The sequence below is a fragment of the Oncorhynchus tshawytscha genome, linkage group LG08, assembly GCF_018296145.1.
Source record: "Oncorhynchus tshawytscha isolate Ot180627B linkage group LG08, Otsh_v2.0, whole genome shotgun sequence".
NCBI classification, from domain to species: Eukaryota; Metazoa; Chordata; class Actinopteri; order Salmoniformes; family Salmonidae; genus Oncorhynchus; species Oncorhynchus tshawytscha.
Window position 1 is genome coordinate 67,904,209 of NC_056436.1, and position 19,450 is coordinate 67,923,658.

The 19,450-nt window shown below is 41.7% G+C and overlaps 1 protein-coding gene across 2 annotated transcripts in view; it reads left to right on the plus strand.

Annotated features, from left to right (window-relative positions):
• The window catches only part of LOC112238411 (slit homolog 3 protein), a 442,088-nt gene that overhangs the window by 25,266 nt on the left and 397,372 nt on the right, over positions 1-19,450 (plus strand). For both annotated transcript variants that reach the window (XM_042325880.1, XM_042325879.1), the window contains one exon: positions 4,671-4,742. In XM_042325880.1, the coding sequence (XP_042181814.1) occupies positions 4,671-4,742 (72 nt within the window). The remainder of the gene's footprint in view (positions 1-4,670; positions 4,743-19,450) is intronic.

Below are 19,450 nucleotides of genomic sequence, written 5' to 3' on the forward strand. Positions count from 1 at the left end.
AGTTTTGAGAAAATGTCCCTTGAATGTTGTGGAACGCCTAAGGAGAGCTCTTCTACACCCATTCAGCATCGTTCACACCCTCTTAACCTTAGCCCCACTCATCTCTTTAAGGATTCACATGTAAGGTCATGTGCTAAACAGAGTAAGTAGTTTAGTAAACAACCAAAGATTTCAAGACTAAAAGTGTTAAAAGCAGGAGCCTACAATAAGGAAAAACTCCATGTAAAAATACACATTATCTAGTCCTTGACCTACAGTATATCCTATTGTGACTTCGGTGCAGGTCATGTTGTTCCTCTCATTACTGTCTCTGGTAAACACACACTATATGAAATAAAATCTGTTTATTTGTCACATGCACAGGATACAGAAGGTGTAAATGGTACAGTGAAATGGTTACTTGCATAGTAGCAATATCAAAAACAGAAAGTGTCCAGATAAAATATATTTTATAAATATTAGATGATGCTTACCCAGACACACGTGTCTAAATTGATTGGTCAGGTGAAAGAAATGCTATAACCACCCCCCCCAGCCACATCTAGATAAGTGGATGAGTCACTATTTTCTAGACATCTACACATGCTCATGAAATACAATCGATGGCAGTAAACACCCCAAGATACGCCTGGCTAACTTGATGGGTCGTGTAATCATCTGGCGAAGTTAACCTCTCTTGGGTAAGGGGCAGTATTTTCACATCCCGATGAAAAGCTTGCCCAAAGTAAACTGCCTGTTACTCAGGCCCAGAAGTTAGGATATGCATATAATTGGTAGATTTGGATAGAAAACACTCTAAAGTTTCTAAAACCGTTAAAATAATGTATGTGAGTATAACATAACTGATATGGCAGGCAAAACCCAGAGGACAAACCATCCCCCCCAAAAAATTCAGCCTACCACTATTTTCAATGGCTGTCACTTTTATTATAAGGCAAAGTCCTCCCAGATTGCAGTTCCTAGGGCTTCCACTAGATGTCAACAGTCTTTTGAAAGAATTTCAGGCTGGTTTTTGGAAAAATGAGCCAGAAAATGTAGTTTTTCTAGGTGGCTCCCATTTTGGCTGTTGTGTTTCCAACTGCGTGAATGAGAGCACGTTCTTTGCTATTTTTCTCCGGTAAAGACAATAACGATTCTCTGTCTTAAATGTATAGTTTCTTTACATATTAGGGTACCTAAGGTTTGATTATCAACATTGTTTGGCTTGTTTGGAAAAGTGTATTAGTAGCGTTTGGGATTCATTTTGTATGCATTTTGATGGAGGGAAACTGAGTGGATTATTGACTGAAGCGCGCCAGCTAAACTGAATTTTTATGGATATAAAGTAGGACATTATCGAACAAAAGGACCATTTGTGATGTAACTGGGACCTTTTGGAGTGCCAGCAGAAGAAGATCATCAAAGGTAAGGCATTTATTCTATTTCTATTTCTGACTTTTGTGTCGCACCTGCCTGGTTGAAACATGTTTTTCATGGTTTTGTATGCGGGGCGCTGTCCTCAGATAATCGCATGGTGTGCTTTCGCCGTAAAGCCTTTTTGAAATATGACACAGGGACTGGATTAACAAGAAGTTAAGCTTTATTTTGAGGTATTACACTTGTGATTTTATAAAAGTTAAATATTTATAATATTTATAAGACATGTATCTAGCTAGCTAAACAATGAACCGGCATAATCTCAACTCATACTAATACCAATACAAACATTGTCATAGCTGTAGTATCACTAGACAGCTTCGACCTGGTTACATAACCCAGCACCTTAGAGGCTGCTGCCCCTTAAACTTAGACTTCAAATCACTGGCCACTTTAATAATGGAACACCAGTCACTTTAATAATGTTTAAATATTTTTGCTTTACTCATCTCATATGTATATTCTGTATTCTATTTTACTGTATTTCAGTCTATGCCTCTCCGCCATGCTCATCCTAATATTTATGTATATTTATATATTTTACTTTTAGGTTGTGTGTATTCTGTGTATTGTTGTGAATTGCTAGATATTACTGCACTGTTGGAGCTAGAAACACAAGCATTTCGCTACACCCTCAATAACATCTGCTAAACATGTATATGTGAAAAAGAAGATTTGATTTGATGAATCTGCAGGTAGCTAAAGAGCTAACCGACTAGGTTCAATGTTAGCCAGCTAACATTAGGCTATAACTAGCAATGCAAATTTATTTCTGATTCAAATAATATTACCATACAGATCATACACGTAACGTTAGCTAGCGAGCCAGCAAGCTACAGTAACATTCACTAGCTAGCTGACAGTACACTTTAACATGCAATGAAAATAACTTTCTGGCAAACTTTGAAACATATAATATCTGAAAATGTATCTAGATTATTACCCATATACATGGATGAACGCTTCACGTCAGACTGGAAGCATTTCACTCTGTTTTGTTTGTAGCAACATCTTGTTTGGCCAGCGTTGTCAAGTCATTCCGGTTCACAGTGACCGTGGCGTGTGCAGAAAGTAGCCCATCACTTTTTTCAACTGATCTGTCGACAGCGGCTGCTAAATTTAGGGCATCAATGTTGTTGAGAAAAGTTGTCAAACAAAAAACGGTGTGGTGGAAAGGACAGTAAACAAATACTGAGCAGGTCACATTAAAGACATGCAAACTCATTTCCCGGCATGTCCAGCCCATCCCTTTTCGCAGCCAATCATAGCTAGTGGGAAGGCTCCTAACGTTTTCAGTGGCTAAACCAACTAGGCTCGTAATTTAACAATTGTATTCATATTGACAGATGGAATACAATATTGTTATTAAAGCACATGAAAGTTCACATGTTCCAGAAGGCATTTCTGCCAAGAAAGAAAGAAAAAAATACATTCTAATGCCTCTCCTGTGAAGTAGAGATGTGTGACATATGCCTCGCTTCCTAAAATGAGTCATATATGTGCACTTGGAAGCACTCAAAAAGCCCTATTTATGTAAGGAGGATCACATTTACATTAACATTAAAGTCACCTGCTCCTAGACAAAGGTGAACCATCACTGATTGTGAATGTCCACACACTGACGTGAAACTAAACACTTGGTTTACCTACCTCGTCTGTGTCACTGTGGTTCTTCTGGTCTGGAAGTAGCTGGCGAGTCCACAAACTGGTAAGAGAACAAAACCCATCCATGCCAGGCTTGCCAGCCAGGTTTATGGTTAGTAGTGTGGTGTAACATGACAGGGATGACACACTGACAAAGATCATAGACAGGGCCATGAGAACATCTGTCTCCAGTCATGTCATCTCTCTGGGGGAAATGTCTGGCAGTAAGGGGTGTGGGAGTTCAACTGAAGAATCAGTACAGCATGTAGCAAAACAGATCTGATTTACTTTGATTAGATGAGTCCCAACTGTTAAGTGGTACTTCAGTTTTATTGGAGATTCCAAGCTAGACAACGTAGGTGACAGTTGATCTGCTCTCTTATGCTGTGTTTCTCATTGAGGTCACATCAAAGGTGGAGGCCTTAGCTTTGAACTATTGTGATTTGTGGCGTAACAGCGTGGAAGTTTGATATGCTAGCTGGCTCGGTATTAGGTTAGCCTCGTCTCTCCCTCTCCATGCGGTGGTCTAGGCCGGGATGGATGAGAACAGAACAGAGGGAGACAGAGGGAGTGTGATCCGGCTCTGAGGGCGTGTTATATGACATCCTGAGTCTTCCTCCACTTCTCCACATACCTCAGCTCTGCCCTGTGACCCCCTGTGCCCTCCCGTCTCAGAGAAAGGCTTTGGTGCCATGATGAGATCTATTCTCCCAACCCCCCCATGTTAGCCTGTGGAGCCTCCTCGCAGTGATAATGGCCTTTAAAGACTTCAGATACCTTCATAGCTTGGTAACTTTTTATGCCCATCTTCATAGGACATCACCGGCTTTCCCATACGCCTTAGCCCAACTGTGAACTATTGACCCCCAGACGATGTCTTCCTGTACCGCGACCAGGGTTACCCCACTTCAGAGGTTCTAATCTGAACGATTGATTTGAGCATCTGGGTGTCATTTAGAGGTCGACCAATTAATCGGAATGGCCGATTAATTAAGGCCGATTTTCAAGTTTTCGTAACAATAGGAAATCTGTATTTTTGGGTGCCAATTTGCCGATTTAAAAAAAACATTTTTTTTTTTAATGTCTTTATTTAACTAGGCAGGTCAGTTAAGAACACATTCTTATTTTCAATGAATGACGGCCTAGGAACGGAACTGCCTCGTTCAGGGGCTGCCTCGTTCAGGGGCAGAACGACAGATTTTCACGTTGTCAGCTCGGGGATCCAATCTTGCAATTGTCATTATTACAAATAAAATGGGAAAAAGACTCATCTGCTCGATTTAATCGGTTTTTGCATCTGCTTTTCATTATTTACTTGGCCCTCCAATAATCGGTATCGGTGTTGAAAAATCATAATCGGTCGACCTCTAGTGTCATTTATGTTTTCTCCTGCCTTCTCATCAATCTCTGTTCCCAGTGGTGCTTGATGTTGCTCTGTTTCTGTTTCAGCCCTCAAATGTTCACATTGTCTGTCTCTCTGTGTCTCTCTCATTGCACCACACACAAACACAGACCAAACTCTCTTCATTTGACATAGAGTGCCTCATCAAACAGCAGTTGATCACACTGATGTTCTCACCTCTCTCTCTCCCCCCCCCACCCCCAAACAGGCGTCTGAACCGGAACAAGCTGCAAGTTCTCCCAGAGCTGCTGTTCCAGTCCACCCCCAAGCTGGGCCGTCTGTAAGTCACAACGCTACTTTTCCTTGATGTCCGATCGCTGGAAAACTTCACAGTCAATTTCCCCACTATTTAAATGTCAATCATTGTCCTGGAAGGGGGTTTGCTGCTCAAATATTAAGCTTCCCATACATTTGAAAGAGGAGAGGAGGTATGTGGTCACTGTGTTATTATTCTTTAACCCCACAGATGTTGGGCTTTTATTTGGGTTGTATTTGTAAGACATAAGGTGACACAGCCTCGCTCTGTACTCCTATCCATGAGGGGAAGGCGTGCTATGGGGAATGCTTTCCTTGGACTGGAGGGGGACATTGCAGAATTTGAATTCCTGAATATTCATTTCGCAGAGTCCTTTGAATGTGTGGCCAGGTGATACCGCAGCCGTTAGCCTTGCTGTCGGAATACTAGAGCTAGTCCTCTGAGAAACTCACTCGGGTAGGCCCAGGGTGAAACGGGTAGGCCCAGGGTGAAACAGGTAGGCCCAGGGTGAAACAGGTAGGCCCAGGGTGAAACAGATGGGTGAAACAGGGGGGTTTAAACTTCTCTATTAACTGAGGTTTAGTGGGGTTTAAACTTCTCTATTAACCGAGGAGCAGTGTTGGGGTTTAAACTTCTCTATTAACTGAGGACAGCGTTGGGGTTTAAACTTCACTATTAACTGAGGAGCAGCGTTGGGGTTTAAACTTCTCTATTAACTGAGGAGCAGCGTTGAGGGTTTTTAAACTTCTCTATTAACTGAGGAGCAGCGTTGGGGTTTAAACTTCTCTGATTAACTTCGAGGAGCAGCGTTGGGGTTTAAACTTCTCTATTAACTGAGGAGCAGCGTTGGGGTTTAAACTTCTCTATTAACTGAGGAGCAGCGTTGGGGTTTAAACTTCTCTATTAACTGAGGTTTAAACTTCTCTATTAACTGAGGAGCAGCGTTGGGGTTTAAACTTCTCTATTAACTGAGGAGCAGTGGGGGGTTTAAACTTCTCTATTAACCGAGGAGCAGTGTTGGGGTTTAAACTTCTCTATTAACTGAGGACAGCGTTGGGGTTTAAACTTCACTAGGAGCAGCGTTAAACTTCGAGGAGCAGCGTTGGGGTTTAAACTTCTCTATTAACCGAGGAGCAGCGTTGGGGTTTAAACTTCTATTAACTTGGGGTTTAAACTAACTGAGGACAGCGTTGGGGTTTAAACTTCTCTATTAACCGAGGACAGCGTTGGGGTTTAAACTTCTCTATTAACCGAGGAGCAGCGTTGGGGTTTAAACTTCTCTATTAACCGAGGAGCAGCGTTGGGGTTTAAACTTCTCTATTAACCGAGGACAGCGTTGGGGTTTAAACTTCTCTATTAACCGAGGAGCAGCGTTGGGGTTTAAACTTCTCTATTAACCGAGGACAGCGTTGGGGTTTAAACTTCTCTATTAACCGAGGTTTAGTGGGGTTTAAACTTCTCTATTAACCGAGGACAGCGTTGGGGTTTAAACTTCTCTATTAACCGAGGACAGTGTTGGGGTTTAAACTTCTCTATTAACCGAGGACAGCGTTGGGGTTTAAACTTCTCTATTAACTGAGGACAGCGTTGGGCTTTAAACTTCTCTATTAACTCAGGTTTAGTGGGTTGTTTTGTTCTCTGCGAAATGTTCCATTATGCAAAAAGAGATTTAAACTGTCAGATAACAACCGAATCCCTTTCGAAATGTACTTGTTCCCTTCATTGTTTTGGAGATTACTCCAGATATGAATTCATGATCTCTTTGTTCTCCCTCTGCGGCTTCATTTTGTGGTGATGGTTTGATCTGTATTTCACAACAGGAGTCATGGCTCTGTTTAAATAAATTAGACTCTCTTTACATCAACTGCGGCTAATTATTAGCAGTTTGTATTTCTCCTCTGGGCTATCAATGCTGTCTAAGAAACACTTGTTGAGAATGACAGTTTCATTTCCTCTCCTCCCCATTCTGCTCCACTTTAAAAGCATAACTGGCAATTCATTTATAAGTCATCCTTTACAATCCCAGACAGTTTCTATGGAGTGGAAAGAATGGACAAAGTCCAAAGCAAATACTGTAAATCTCTGTTCTTATCTTTTACCATCAGCAAATCTGAAGTTTTCCCCCAAAGTTCTTTTGAGGGTTTTATCCGGTGACTTTTTGCTGTCTAAACTAGTCTGTAATGAAGGCTCCCCTAATCTGGTTGGAGAGAGAGATGGTTTACGAGCAGGTTCATAACCTTTCCCTGTCATACTGGTTTATTCTCTGTGATGTTAGTGCGATATGAATTGCCTAACCCCTAACCCTGGTAAAAAAAATAAAAAAAACCCTGCTCGGACCGGCCAGACCGGGGCAGCTGTAGAAAGCATACTCAGCTCATCACATTCCGACAGGGTTATTCGATGTGAGTCCGGCCCTCACCCTCTCCCTTCGCGCTGACCAGCATTTCCAGAAACATTCTGCTGGTTGGGGCGGTTCAGATTAAGGTAATGGCTGGGTTCATGAACTTAGCTGGAGAAGAAGGAGTTAAGACAGGCGGACAGGGGAGTGGAAGTGAAGAGAATAGAAAGATGGTATGTCCTGTCAGTCCGGTGAACTCTGATGTGAATGTGCCATCATGCAAACACATGCATAATAGATGAGTTGAGAGATAGTGGTGGTGGTCAGCGCTCCCTCTCGCTCTCTCTCTCTCTTTCTTTCATTCTTTCTTTCTCTCTTTCTCTCTCTCTCTCTCTCTCTGCTCTGTATCTCTATCCTCCTCCTCTTAACTGACAGCCGCTCTTCATCCTGATGGCTAATGGAAAGCAAATTAAGAATTAGAGGAAAGCCATGAAGATGCCTGCTCCTATGTATTAATGGTGACTGGGAGTGGGCCCCCCATATTAACTCCACTTCCTCCTGGCTGGTCGCTGCGCGGTGCTGGGCTGCACTGTAGCGTTTGAATGCAGGATGTTTCAGTCAGCGATACCCATGGGACTCAACCACCCCCTGCCATTATACCCTGCTCAGGTTGCATGTGATTGGTGTGTATGGGTGAGGGGGGTGGGGGTTATGCACAATGTTGTCTCCCCTGCACCCCCTCTCTGGTCAATTGAGAGTCTGGTCTGTAATCTTGGTGACTAATTATCCGTTTCTGAGTAGAGAGCAGTTAGCTGGTGAATACTACGGTCAGTAGTGTAGTGTGGTAATGTAGAGAGCAGTTAGCTGGTTTGAATGCTACGGCCAGTAGTGTAGTGTGGTAATGTAGAGAGCAGTTAGCTGGTCTGAATACTACGGTCAGTAGGTCAGTAGAGTAGTGTGGTAATGTAGAGAGCAGTTAGCTTGTCTGAATACTACGGTCAGTAGAGTAGTGTGGTAATGTAATGATCAGTTAGCTAGTCTGAATACTACGGTCAGTAGTGTAGTGTGGTAATGTAGAGAGCAGTTAGCTGGTCTGAATGCTACGGCCAGTAGTGTAGTGTGGTAATGTAGAGAGCAGTTAGCTGGTCTGAATGCTACGGCCAGTAGTGTAGTGTGGTAATGTAGAGAGCAGTTAGCTGGTCTGAATACTACGGTCAGTAGTGTAGTGTGGTAATGTAGAGAGCAGTTAGCTGGTGTAGAGAGCAGTTAGCTGGTGTAGAGAGCAGTTACTGGTGTAGTGTGGTAATGTAGAGAGCAGTTAGCTGGTGTAGAGAGCAGTTACTGGTGTAGTGTGGTAATGTAGAGAGCAATTAGCTGGTCTGAATGCTACTCCAGTAGTGTAGTGTTAATGTGCCAGAAGAAGGGTCTGAATCTGATGCTCAGTAGGCTGTGGGTAATGTAGAGCCAGTTACACCCCCACCCCTCCCAAACACTGCTACGTCTGCCCAAAATAGTGTTTGTGTCATGAATCATTCCTGGTTTCTCTTCACCTGGTGTTTTCCATCACTGGTGTGGTTTCTCTTCACCCCAGTTAGCTGGTGTTCACCCCGTGGTTTCAGTTACTGGTGTAGTGTGGTAATGTACCCCGTGGTTTCTGGTGTCAGAGCAGTTACTGGTTTAGTTCACCCCGTGGTTTAGCTGGTTCACCCCGTGGTTTCTCTTCACCCCGTGGTTTGGTATTCACCCGTGGTTTCAATGTTTTCCGCAGAAACTCCTTGTGATTAATTGTGCCAGAAGAAGGAGTAATCTGATGCTAGAGGCTGGGAACGGGCCAGCTACACCCCCACCCCTCCCAAACACTGCTATCGTCTGCCCAAAATAGTTTTTTGTGTCATGAATCATTCCGTGGTTTCTCTTCACCCCGTGTTTTCCCATCACCTCGTGGTTTCTCTTCACCCCGTGGTTTCTCTTCACCCCGTGGTTTCTCTTCACCCCGTGGTTTCTCTTCACCCCGTGGTTTCTCTTCACCCCGTGGTTTCTCTTCACCCCGTGGTTTCTCTTCACCCCGTGGTTTCTCTTCACCCCGTGGTTTCTCTTCACCCCGTGGTTTCTCTTCACTCCGTGGTTTCTCTTCACTCCGTGTTTTCCCATTACTGTGTTTTATCCATCACTCTGTGTTTTATCCATCACTCTGTGTTTTCCCATTACTGTGTTTTATCCATCACTCTGTGTTTTATCCATCACTCTGTGTTTTCCCATTACTTTGTTTTATCCATCACTCTGTGTTTTATACATCACTCTGTGTTTTCCATTACTTTGTTTTATACATCACTCTGTGTTTTCCATTACTTTGTTTTATACATCACTCTGTGTTTTCCATTACTTTGTTTTATACATCACTCTGTTTTCCATCACTCTGTGTTTTCCCATTACTTTGTTTTATCCATCACTCTGTTTTCCATCACTCTGTGTTTTACCATCACTTTGTTTTATCCATCACTCTGTGTTTTCCCATTACTTTGTTTTATCCATCACTCTGTGTTTTATCCATCACTCTGTGTTTTCCCATTACTTTGTTTTATCCATCACTCTGTGTTTTATCCATCACTCTGTGTTTTCCCATTACTTTGTTTTATCCATCACTCTGTGTGTTCCCATTACTTTGTTTTATCCATCACTCTGTGTTTTCCTATTACTTTGTTTTATCCATCACTCTGTGTTTTCCATTACTCTGTGTTTTCCAATCACTCCAGCTCCGGTTAGCTTGGTATTCACGGCACTTCATATTTGTGAGAAACAAATAACTTACCGACTTTTGGCTTCTCACGCCTGGTCCGTCTCTCTGTTTGTTCCTGTTGGACGAGGAGTGATTTAGCTAACACACGGAGGCACCAGGTGGAACTTTTTCATATTCCTCTCCTCTGTGTTAAAGCATGGTGCTTTAAACCAAACCCTGCAGAACAGACAGACGTGGAGTACCGTGTAGCACCGCGCCAAGCTTCGTATCAGTGTTATAAAGCTGTTAAGCTGGCGAACAGGTTGTGTGGCTGTGTACTTCCTGACCACAATGCTCCTTCTGCCTGCAATAGCTGCCTAATAATTCAATATGTCCCAAACACATAAACCATGGAGTCCTGTCATGCAGCTCCGCCAGTAGGTCCTTGTTTTTACAGAGAAACAAAGCTCTCCCAGAATACAAGCCAAATGTCTCCCAAAATAGGGCTGCACTCCGCCAATTTCTAGAGGCCAGACAGCTTTGTGATTTACTAAAAATACATATTTATATAAATACAAGCTACAAATACATATTTATATAAATACAAGCTACAAATACATATTTAGATAAATACAAGCTACAAATACATATTTAGATAAATACAAGCTACAAAGATTTTGGAGCTCTGCTGCTGAGTGAATGACAACCGGCCGAGGCACAGCCTGTTGGTAGATACTGAACTCTTTTTATTTATTTTTGTCAATGATATTGTTTTATTTTTGTGTTTTCCACAATGAGTTAGTTAGTATGCAGAGAGTGAAGTGTAAAAGTGTTCTGAGTGGAAGCTGTCGGCTAGGTGGGAGGACCCACAAGACAAGATCCAACAGTGAAACTTAATATAGCCAATTCAGCTCCAACAGGAGATCTGTTAATTAGTACACTCCTCCTCTTTCTACAGTATCTCTCTCTCTAATTTTTCTTTCTCACTCTCACTCTCTCTCTCTCTGTAGCTCTCTCTAGCTCTCTATCTCCGCCCCCCTGCTGCTTCTAGTCATTGCTAGCAGTAGTTAACCCTGTCAAGTATCTGGAAATTCGAAGGCTAAACTACATGTAGGCAGATCTAACACAGATCCCACCGGAGGATGCTTCTGCTCACATGACCGCTTTGGTTTCTGCTGACAGAAGGAATGAACAAATAAATTAAACCGTTTATACTTGGCAATGTGAAATCTGGCATCCCACAGTATTGTTCCACCTCAGCATTTATCCCTGCAAGGAGCAGAGAAAGGAATGTTTGCTGGGGAGAGCTTTGTGATGTGAGTACCGTGGAGCTAGTTTGGCTTCGGCAGCCAACATGTCTCAAAGTTACCACCAGCAACACCTTACCACTCTAAAGTTACCAGCAGCAACACCGTACCACTCTAAAGTTACCAGCAGCAACACCTTACCACTCTAAAGTTACAAGCAGCAACACCTTACCACTCTAAAGTTACCAGCAGCAACACCTTACCACTCTAAAGTTACCAGCAGCAACACCTTACCACTCTAAAGTTACCACCAGCAACACCTTACCACTCTAAAGTTACCAGCAGCAACACCTTACCATTCTAAAGTTACCAGCAGCAACACCTTACCACTCTAAAGTTACCAGCAGCAACACCTTACCATTCTAAAGTTACCAAGAGCAACACCTTACCACTCTAAAGTTACCACCAGCAACACCTTACCATTCTAAAGTTACAACCAGCAACACCTTACCACTCTAAAGTTACCACCAGCAACACCTTACCATTCTAAAGTTACCACCAGCAACACCTTACCACTCTAAAGTTACCACCAGCAACACCTTACCATTCTAAAGTTACAACCAGCAACACCTTACCATTCTAAAGTTACCACCAGCAACACCTTACCATTCTAAAGTTACCAACCAGCAACACCTTACCATTCTAAAGTTACCAGCAGCAACACCTTACCACTCTAAAGTTACCACCAGCAACACCTTACCATTCTAAAGTTACAAGCAGCAACACCTTACCACTCTAAAGTTACCAGCAGCAACACCTTACCACTCTAAAGTTACCAGCAGCAACACCTTACCACTCTAAAGTTACCAGCAGCAACACCTTACCACTCTAAAGTTACCACCAGCAACACCTTACCATTCTAAAGTTACAACCAGCAACACCTTACCATTCTAAAGTTACCACCAGCAACACCTTACCACTCTAAAGTTACCACCAGCAACACCTTACCACTCTAAAGTTACCACCAGCAACACCTTACCACTCTAAAGTTACCACCAGCAACACCTTACCACTCTAAAGTTACCACCAGCAACACCTTACCACTCTAAAGTTACCACCAGCAACACCTTACCACTCTAAAGTTACCACCAGCAACACCTTACCACTCTAAAGTTACCACCAGCAACACCTTACCATTCTAAAGTTACCACCAGCAACACCTTACCATTCTAAAGTTACCACCAGCAACACCTTACCATTCTAAAGTTACCACCAGCAACACCTTACCACTCTAAAGTTACCACCAGCAACACCTTACCACTCTAAAGTTACCACCAGCAACACCTTACCAGCAACACCTTACCACTCTAAAGTTACCACCAGCAACACCTTACCACTCTAAAGTTACCACCAGCAACACCTTACCACTCTAAAGTTACCACCAGCAACACCTTACCACTCTAAAGTTACCAGCAGCAACACCTTACCATTCTAAAGTTACCACCAGCAACACCTTACCATTCTAAAGTTACCACCAGCAACACCTTACCACTCTAAAGTTACCAGCAGCAACACCTTACCATTCTAAAGTTACCACCAGCAACACCTTACCACTCTAAAGTTACCACCAGCAACACCTTACCATTCTAAAGTTACCACCAGCAACACCTTACCATTCTAAAGTTACCACCAGCAACACCTTACCATTCTAAAGTTACCAGCAGCAACACCTTACCATTCTAAAGTTACCACCAGCAACACCTTACCACTCTAAAGTTACCACCAGCAACACCTTACCACTCTAAAGTTACCAGCAGCAACACCTTACCATTCTAAAGTTACCACCAGCAACACCTTACCACTCTAAAGTTACCACCAGCAACACCTTACCACTCTAAAGTTACCAGCAGCAACACCTTACCATTCTAAAGTTACCAAGAGCAACACCTTACCACTCTAAAGTTACCACCAGCAACACCTTACCATTCTAAAGTTACAACCAGCAACACCTTACCATTCTAAAGTTACCACCACCAACACCTTACCATTCTAAAGTTACCACCAGCAACACCTTACCATTCTAAAGTTACAACCAGCAACACCTTACCATTCTAAAGTTACCAGCAGCAACACCTTACCACTCTAAAGTTACCACCAGCAACACCTTACCATTCTAAAGTTACAAGCAGCAACACCTTACCATTCTAAAGTTACCAAGAGCAACACCTTACCATTCTAAAGTTACCAGCAGCAACACCTTACCACTCTAAAGTTACCACCAGCAACACCTTACCACTCTAAAGTTAAAAGCTAGTGGGTGAGAGGCTATGAAATGTGGTGTGTACTGAAATAGCAAAGATACATGTGTTAGCAATTTGAATGTCCAAATTAAAGTAAGAAAACATGTAATAAGAGGTAGCTTTTCAACTGTATATTTTGATACTGTTAATAGCTTGTTCTGACCCATTTGTATTTGTATTTACTATGGATCCCCATTAGTTCATGCCAAGGCTGCACCAACTCTTCCTCGAGTCCAGCAATTTCAAAAACACTACAATACATTCCCAACAGAATTCACAACACACTAAGTGTGTGCCCTCAGGCCCCTACTCCACTACCTACAACACAACATCCATGTGTACGTGTGTGTATAGTGCGTATGTTATCATGTGTGTATGCATGTGTCTGTGCCTATGTTTGTGTTGCTTCACAGTCCCTGCTGTTCCGTAGGGTGTATTTTTAACTGTTTTTTTAATCAAATTTTACTGCTTGCATCAGTTACTTGATTTGGAATAGAGTTCCATGTAGTCATGGCTCTTTGTAGTACTGTGTGTCTCCTATAGTCTGTTCTAGACTTGGGGACTGTGAAGAGACCTCTTGTGACATGTCTTGTGGGGTATGCATGGGTGTCCGAGCTGTGTGCCAGTAGTTTAGACAGACAGCTCGGTGCATTCAACATGTCAATACCTCTCATAAATAAAAGTAGTGATGAAGTCAATCTCTCCTCCACTTTGAGCCAGGAGAGAATGACATGTTAGCTCTCTGTACATCCAAGGGCCAACCGTGCTACACTGTTCTGATCCAATTGCAATTTTCCCTCTGTGGCACCTGACCGCATGACTGAACATTAGTCCAGGTGTGACAACTTGGGTAGAGCAATGTTTTATTATAGACAGACTTCTCCCCATCTTGGCTACTGTATCAATATGTTTTGACCATGACAGTTTACAATCCAGGGTTACTCCAAGCAGTTTAGTCACCTCAACTTGCTCAATTTCCACATTATTTATTGCAAGATTTAGTTGAGGGTAAGGGTTTAGTGAATGATTTGTCCTAAATACAATGCTTTTAGCTTTTAAAAAAAATTATTTGGGACAAACTTATTTATTGCCACCCATTCTGAAACTACCTGCAGCTCTTTGTTAAGTGTTGCAGTCATTTCAGCTGCTGTAGTAGCTGCTGTGTATAGTGTTGAGTCATCTGCATTTATAGACACACTGGTTTTACTCAAAGCAGACTATGATCAATAATGTCGAAAGCCGCACTGAAGTCTAACAAAACAGCCCCCACAATCTGCATTTAGTGGGATACAGGCTATGGATGAGCTTGGTTAGCAGCCAACAGCACTCACACAATGTTTGTTTCATCACAATTAAGATTCACATTTGAGGCGTAATCAAAAACAGACATGCCTTTGGAAAGTTGGACAGGGAAAAACCGAGATATCCTCTACGTTGTGAGCAGAAGAGAATGGACCTTTTGTTGACTGCTTTTCTCATGGAGGAAAATAATCCGTTTTGAATTTTACCAACATTTTTCTTGAGGGGACTTTTAACATGGCTGCTAGAGTCTGGGTTTTAAGACACAATGGTTATGTTTCCTCATAAAATATTCAAGACATAGAAAAGATTGAGATATACAAAGTCATTCATGCATTTACATCTACTGAATATATACTGAACAAAAATATAAACGCCACAAGTTGTGTCGGTCCTATGTTTCATGAGCTGAAATAAAAGATCCCAAAAATGTTCCATATGCACAAAAAGCTTATTCCCCTCTGTTAGTGAGCATTTCTCCTTTGCCAAGATAATCCATCCACCTGACAGGTTTGGCATATCAAGAAGCTGATTAAACAGCATGATCATTACACAGATGCACCTTGTGCTGGAGGCTGTAATGTCTGGTGCTTAGGCTCCATTAAGGGATTACCTTCCTTCAATAGGGGAGACTGTAGAGAGAGGAGAGGGGCCACACCGTCACCGAAACTACTCAGACGCCGCCATGCTGGGCCACAGATTGTTTTTCTTACAGTAAAAATACAGTCAGAAGAGAAGACAACTCTATTATCATCAAGTTCAAACTCATTGATTTGATCCAATGGTGCTGATGTCACTTAAATGGGGATCACCAGGCTGTCAGTGGGTCTACAGAGGGTATGTAAGATGTGTGAGAGGGTATGTAGACTGCACTCTTGGTCTGACCCCTCCCCACACACACACACACAGAAACAATATCTGTCTGACTGTCTGTCTGTTGGGCCCAGGGATAGAGGGGAAGAGGCCTAATGCTCACGTTGATTGAGGGTGCCTGTAATTTTGGAAATAGTTTGGGGCCATTATTCACCAGAGAGTTTAACACAGGTGGTTCCCATGACGACCAGCAGAGAGAATTTTTTTCATTTAAATGGTCTGAACTGCTTGCAGAAGTTTCAAAAAGGCATAACGAATGTAATACCCACTCCCTTTCTTTCTTTCTTTCTTTCTTTCTTTCTTTCTTTCTTTCTTTCTTTCTTTCTTTCTAGCTCTCTCTCTTTCTTTCTTTCTTTCTAGCTCTTTCTTTCTTTCTAGCTCTCTTTCTTTCTTTCTTTCTTTCTAGCTCTCTTTCTTTCTTTCTTTCTAGCTTTCTTTCTTTCTTTCTAGCTCTCTTTCTAGCTCTTTCTTTCTTTCTAGCTCTCTTTCTAGCTCTCTTTCTAGCTCTCTTTCTAGCTCTCTTTCTTTCTAGCTCTCTTTCTAGCTCTCTTTCTAGCTCTTTCTTTCTTTCTAGCTCTTTCTTTCTAGCTCTCTTTCTAGCTCTCTTTCTTTCTAGCTCTCTTTCTAGCTCTCTTTCTAGCTCTTTCTTTCTTTCTAGCTCTTTCTTTCTTTCTAGCTCTCTTTCTTTCTAGCTCTCTTTCTAGCTCTCTTTCTAGCTCTTTCTTTCTTTCTAGCTCTTTCTTTCTTTCTAGCTCTCTTTCTTTCTAGCTCTCTTTCTAGCTCTCTTTCTTTCTAGCTCTCTTTCTAGCTCTCTTTCTTTCTAGCTCTCTTTCTAGCTCTCTTTCTTTCTAGCTCTTTCTTTCTTTCTAGCTCTTTCTTTCTTTCTAGCTCTTTCTTTCTTTCTAGCTCTCTTTCTTTCTAGCTCTTTCTTTCTTTCTAGCTCTTTCTTTCTTTCTAGCTCTTTCTTTCTTTCTAGCTCTCTTTCTTTCTAGCTCTCTTTCTAGCTCTCTTTCTTTCTAGCTCTCTTTCTTTCTAGCTCTCTTTCTAGCTCTCTTTCTTTCTAGCTCTTTCTTTCTAGCTCTTTCTTTCTTTCTAGCTCTTTCTTTCTTTCTAGCTCTCTTTCTTTCTAGCTCTCTTTCTAGCTCTCTTTCTAGCTCTTTCTTTCTTTCTAGCTCTTTCTTTCTTTCTTTCTAGCTCTCTTTCTTTCTAGCTCTCTTTCTAGCTCTTTCTTTCTAGCTCTTTCTTTCTTTCTAGCTCTCTTTCTTTCTTTCTAGCTCTTTCTTTCTTTCTAGCTCTCTTTCTTTCTTTCTTTCTTTCTAGCTCTTTCTAGCTTTCTTTCTTTCTTTCTTTCTAGCTCTCTTTCTTTCTTTCTTTCTTTCTTTCTAGCTCTTTCTAGCTCTCTTTCTTTCTTTCTTTCTTTCTTTCTTTCTTTCTTTCTTTCTTTCTAGCTCTTTCTTTCTTTCTAGCTTTTCTTTCTTTCTTTCTTTCTTTCTTTCTAGCTCTCTTTCTAGCTCTTTTCTTTCTAGCTCTCTTTCTTTTTCTTTCTAGCTCTTTCTTTTTCTTTCTAGCTCTCGTTCTAGCTCTTTCTTTCTAGCTCTTTCTTTCTAGCTCTCTTTCTAGCTCTCTTTCTAGCTCTCTTTCTAGCTCTCTTTCTAGCTCTCTTTCTAGCTCTCTTTCTTTCTAGCTCTCTTTCTAGCTCTTTCTAGCTCTCTTTCTAGCTCTTTCTTTCTTTCTAGCTCTTTCTTTCTTTCTAGCTCTCTTTCTTTCTAGCTCTCTTTCTAGCTCTCTTTCTTTCTAGCTCTCTTTCTAGCTCTCTTCTTTCTAGCTCTCTTTCTAGCTCTCTTTCTTTCTTCTAGCTCTTTCTTTCTAGCTCTCTTTCTTTCTAGCTCTTTCTTTCTTTCTAGCTCTTTCTTTCTTTCTAGCTCTTTCTTTCTTTCTAGCTCTTTCTTTCTTTCTAGCTCTTTCTTTCTTTCTAGCTCTCTTTCTAGCTCTTTCTTTCTTTCTAGCTCTCTTTCTAGCTCTTTCTTTCTTTCTAGCTCTTTCTTTCTTTCTAGCTCTTTCTTTCTTTCTAGCTCTCTTTCTTTCTTTCTAGCTCTTTCTTTCTTTCTAGCTCTTTCTTTCTTTCTAGCTCTCTTTCTTTCTAGCTCTCTTTCTAGCTCTCTTTCTAGCTCTTTCTTTCTTTCTAGCTCTTTCTTTCTTTCTAGCTCTCTTTCTTTCTAGCTCTCTTTCTAGCTCTTTCTTTCTTTCTAGCTCTTTCTTTCTTTCTAGCTCTTTCTTTCTTTCTAGCTCTCTTTCTTTCTAGCTCTCTTTCTAGCTCTCTTTCTAGCTCTTTCTTTCTTTCTAGCTCTTTCTTTCTTTCTTTCTAGCTCTCTTTCTTTCTAGCTCTCTTTCTAGCTCTTTCTTTCTAGCTCTTTCTTTCTTTCTAGCTCTCTTTCTTTCTTTCTAGCTCTTTCTTTCTTTCTAGCTCTCTTTCTTTCTTTCTTTCTTTCTTTCTAGCTCTTTCTAGCTCTCTTTCTTTCTTTCTTTCTTTCTTTCTTTCTTTCTTTCTTTCTTTCTAGCTCTCTTTCTAGCTCTCTTTCTTTCTTTGTAGCTCTCTTTCTAGCTATCTTTCTTTCTAGCTCTTTCTTTCTAGCTCTTTCTTTCTTTCTAGCTTTTCTTTCTTTCTTTCTTTCTTTCTTTCTTTCTTTCTAGCTCTCTTTCTAGCTCTCTTTCTTTCTAGCTCTCTTTCTTTTTCTTTCTAGCTCTTTCTTTTTCTTTCTAGCTCTCGTTCTAGCTCTTTCTTTCTAGCTCTTTCTTTCTAGCTCTCTTTCTAGCTCTCTTTCTAGCTCTCTTTCTAGCTCTCTTTCTAGCTCTCTTTCTTTCTAGCTCTCTTTCTAGCTCTCTTTCTTTCTTTCTAGCTCTCTTTCTTTCTCTTTCTTTCTTTCTTTCTAGCTCTCTTTCTAGCTCTCTTTCTAGCTCTCTCTCGCTCTCTCTTTCCCATTCTCTCTGTGTCAACCTCACTTTCTCTGTTCGCATATCTTATTTCCATGTATGGCAGGTGAACCGCAGTACCTAATGTAAACTCTGTTTTGTTGTCGGTCTGTCTGTGACTGTCTGTAGTCTGTAGCCACTGACCAGACGCTATATCAGAATCTCACTGAGCATCCTCTTGAGAGAGACAGCCACATGAATAGTGACGCCAGATGTAAACATGCTTCCGGTAAATACAGTGTGCTTTTATGCCATTTAAAAACGTATAGATATTTATATACTTGTATTTACTCAAGCTATTGAGGAAGTACGATGGGGGTGGGCATGTAACATGAGATGTTAAAACATCCTTTAGCACGTCGCTTGGTACCGCTTGACACTTTGAAAGGCATTATGGGGGATTGTGTATGTTAAAATATGAAAGTCATATACAAGTGCTTTAGCTTTGCTTAGGCTGAGAATTTTTCCAAGGCTCCGTGTTGCTAGACCTCCCTCGTCAACTCTGACCTTGCTGGCAGAAGGTGGGTTTGTTTTTGTAAGTGTGAACTAAACACAGAGCTGAGCTTCAGAATGTACTTTTTCCTTATGCAATGTGCATCTAGGCACAGGGGAGCGAAAACAAACACTGACATATTAAACCACCGGCAACATCCTGCCTGCCTCTCCTGGACTGTGTCTTCTCCACGCTCCTATCTGCTCTCGGAGTGAGTCGATGCCCATTGCCTCGGGGTGCAATGTTTACCGGAACATCCAAATTTGCATTGGACAAACATGCCTGTCGGTTTTGTCAACCTCTTTGTACATGCATCATCACTCACTCAGACAGAAGTGTCTACTGTCAGCCGCTAGCTACATTTTAACCATCATCCCTTCGCCATCCTCCACTGCCCGTGTGTGACAGGAGGCTTGTTGTCAGACTGGGAATCACTCTGGTGACAGGAGGCTTGTTGTCAGACTGGGAATCACTCTGGTAACAGGAGGCTTGTTGT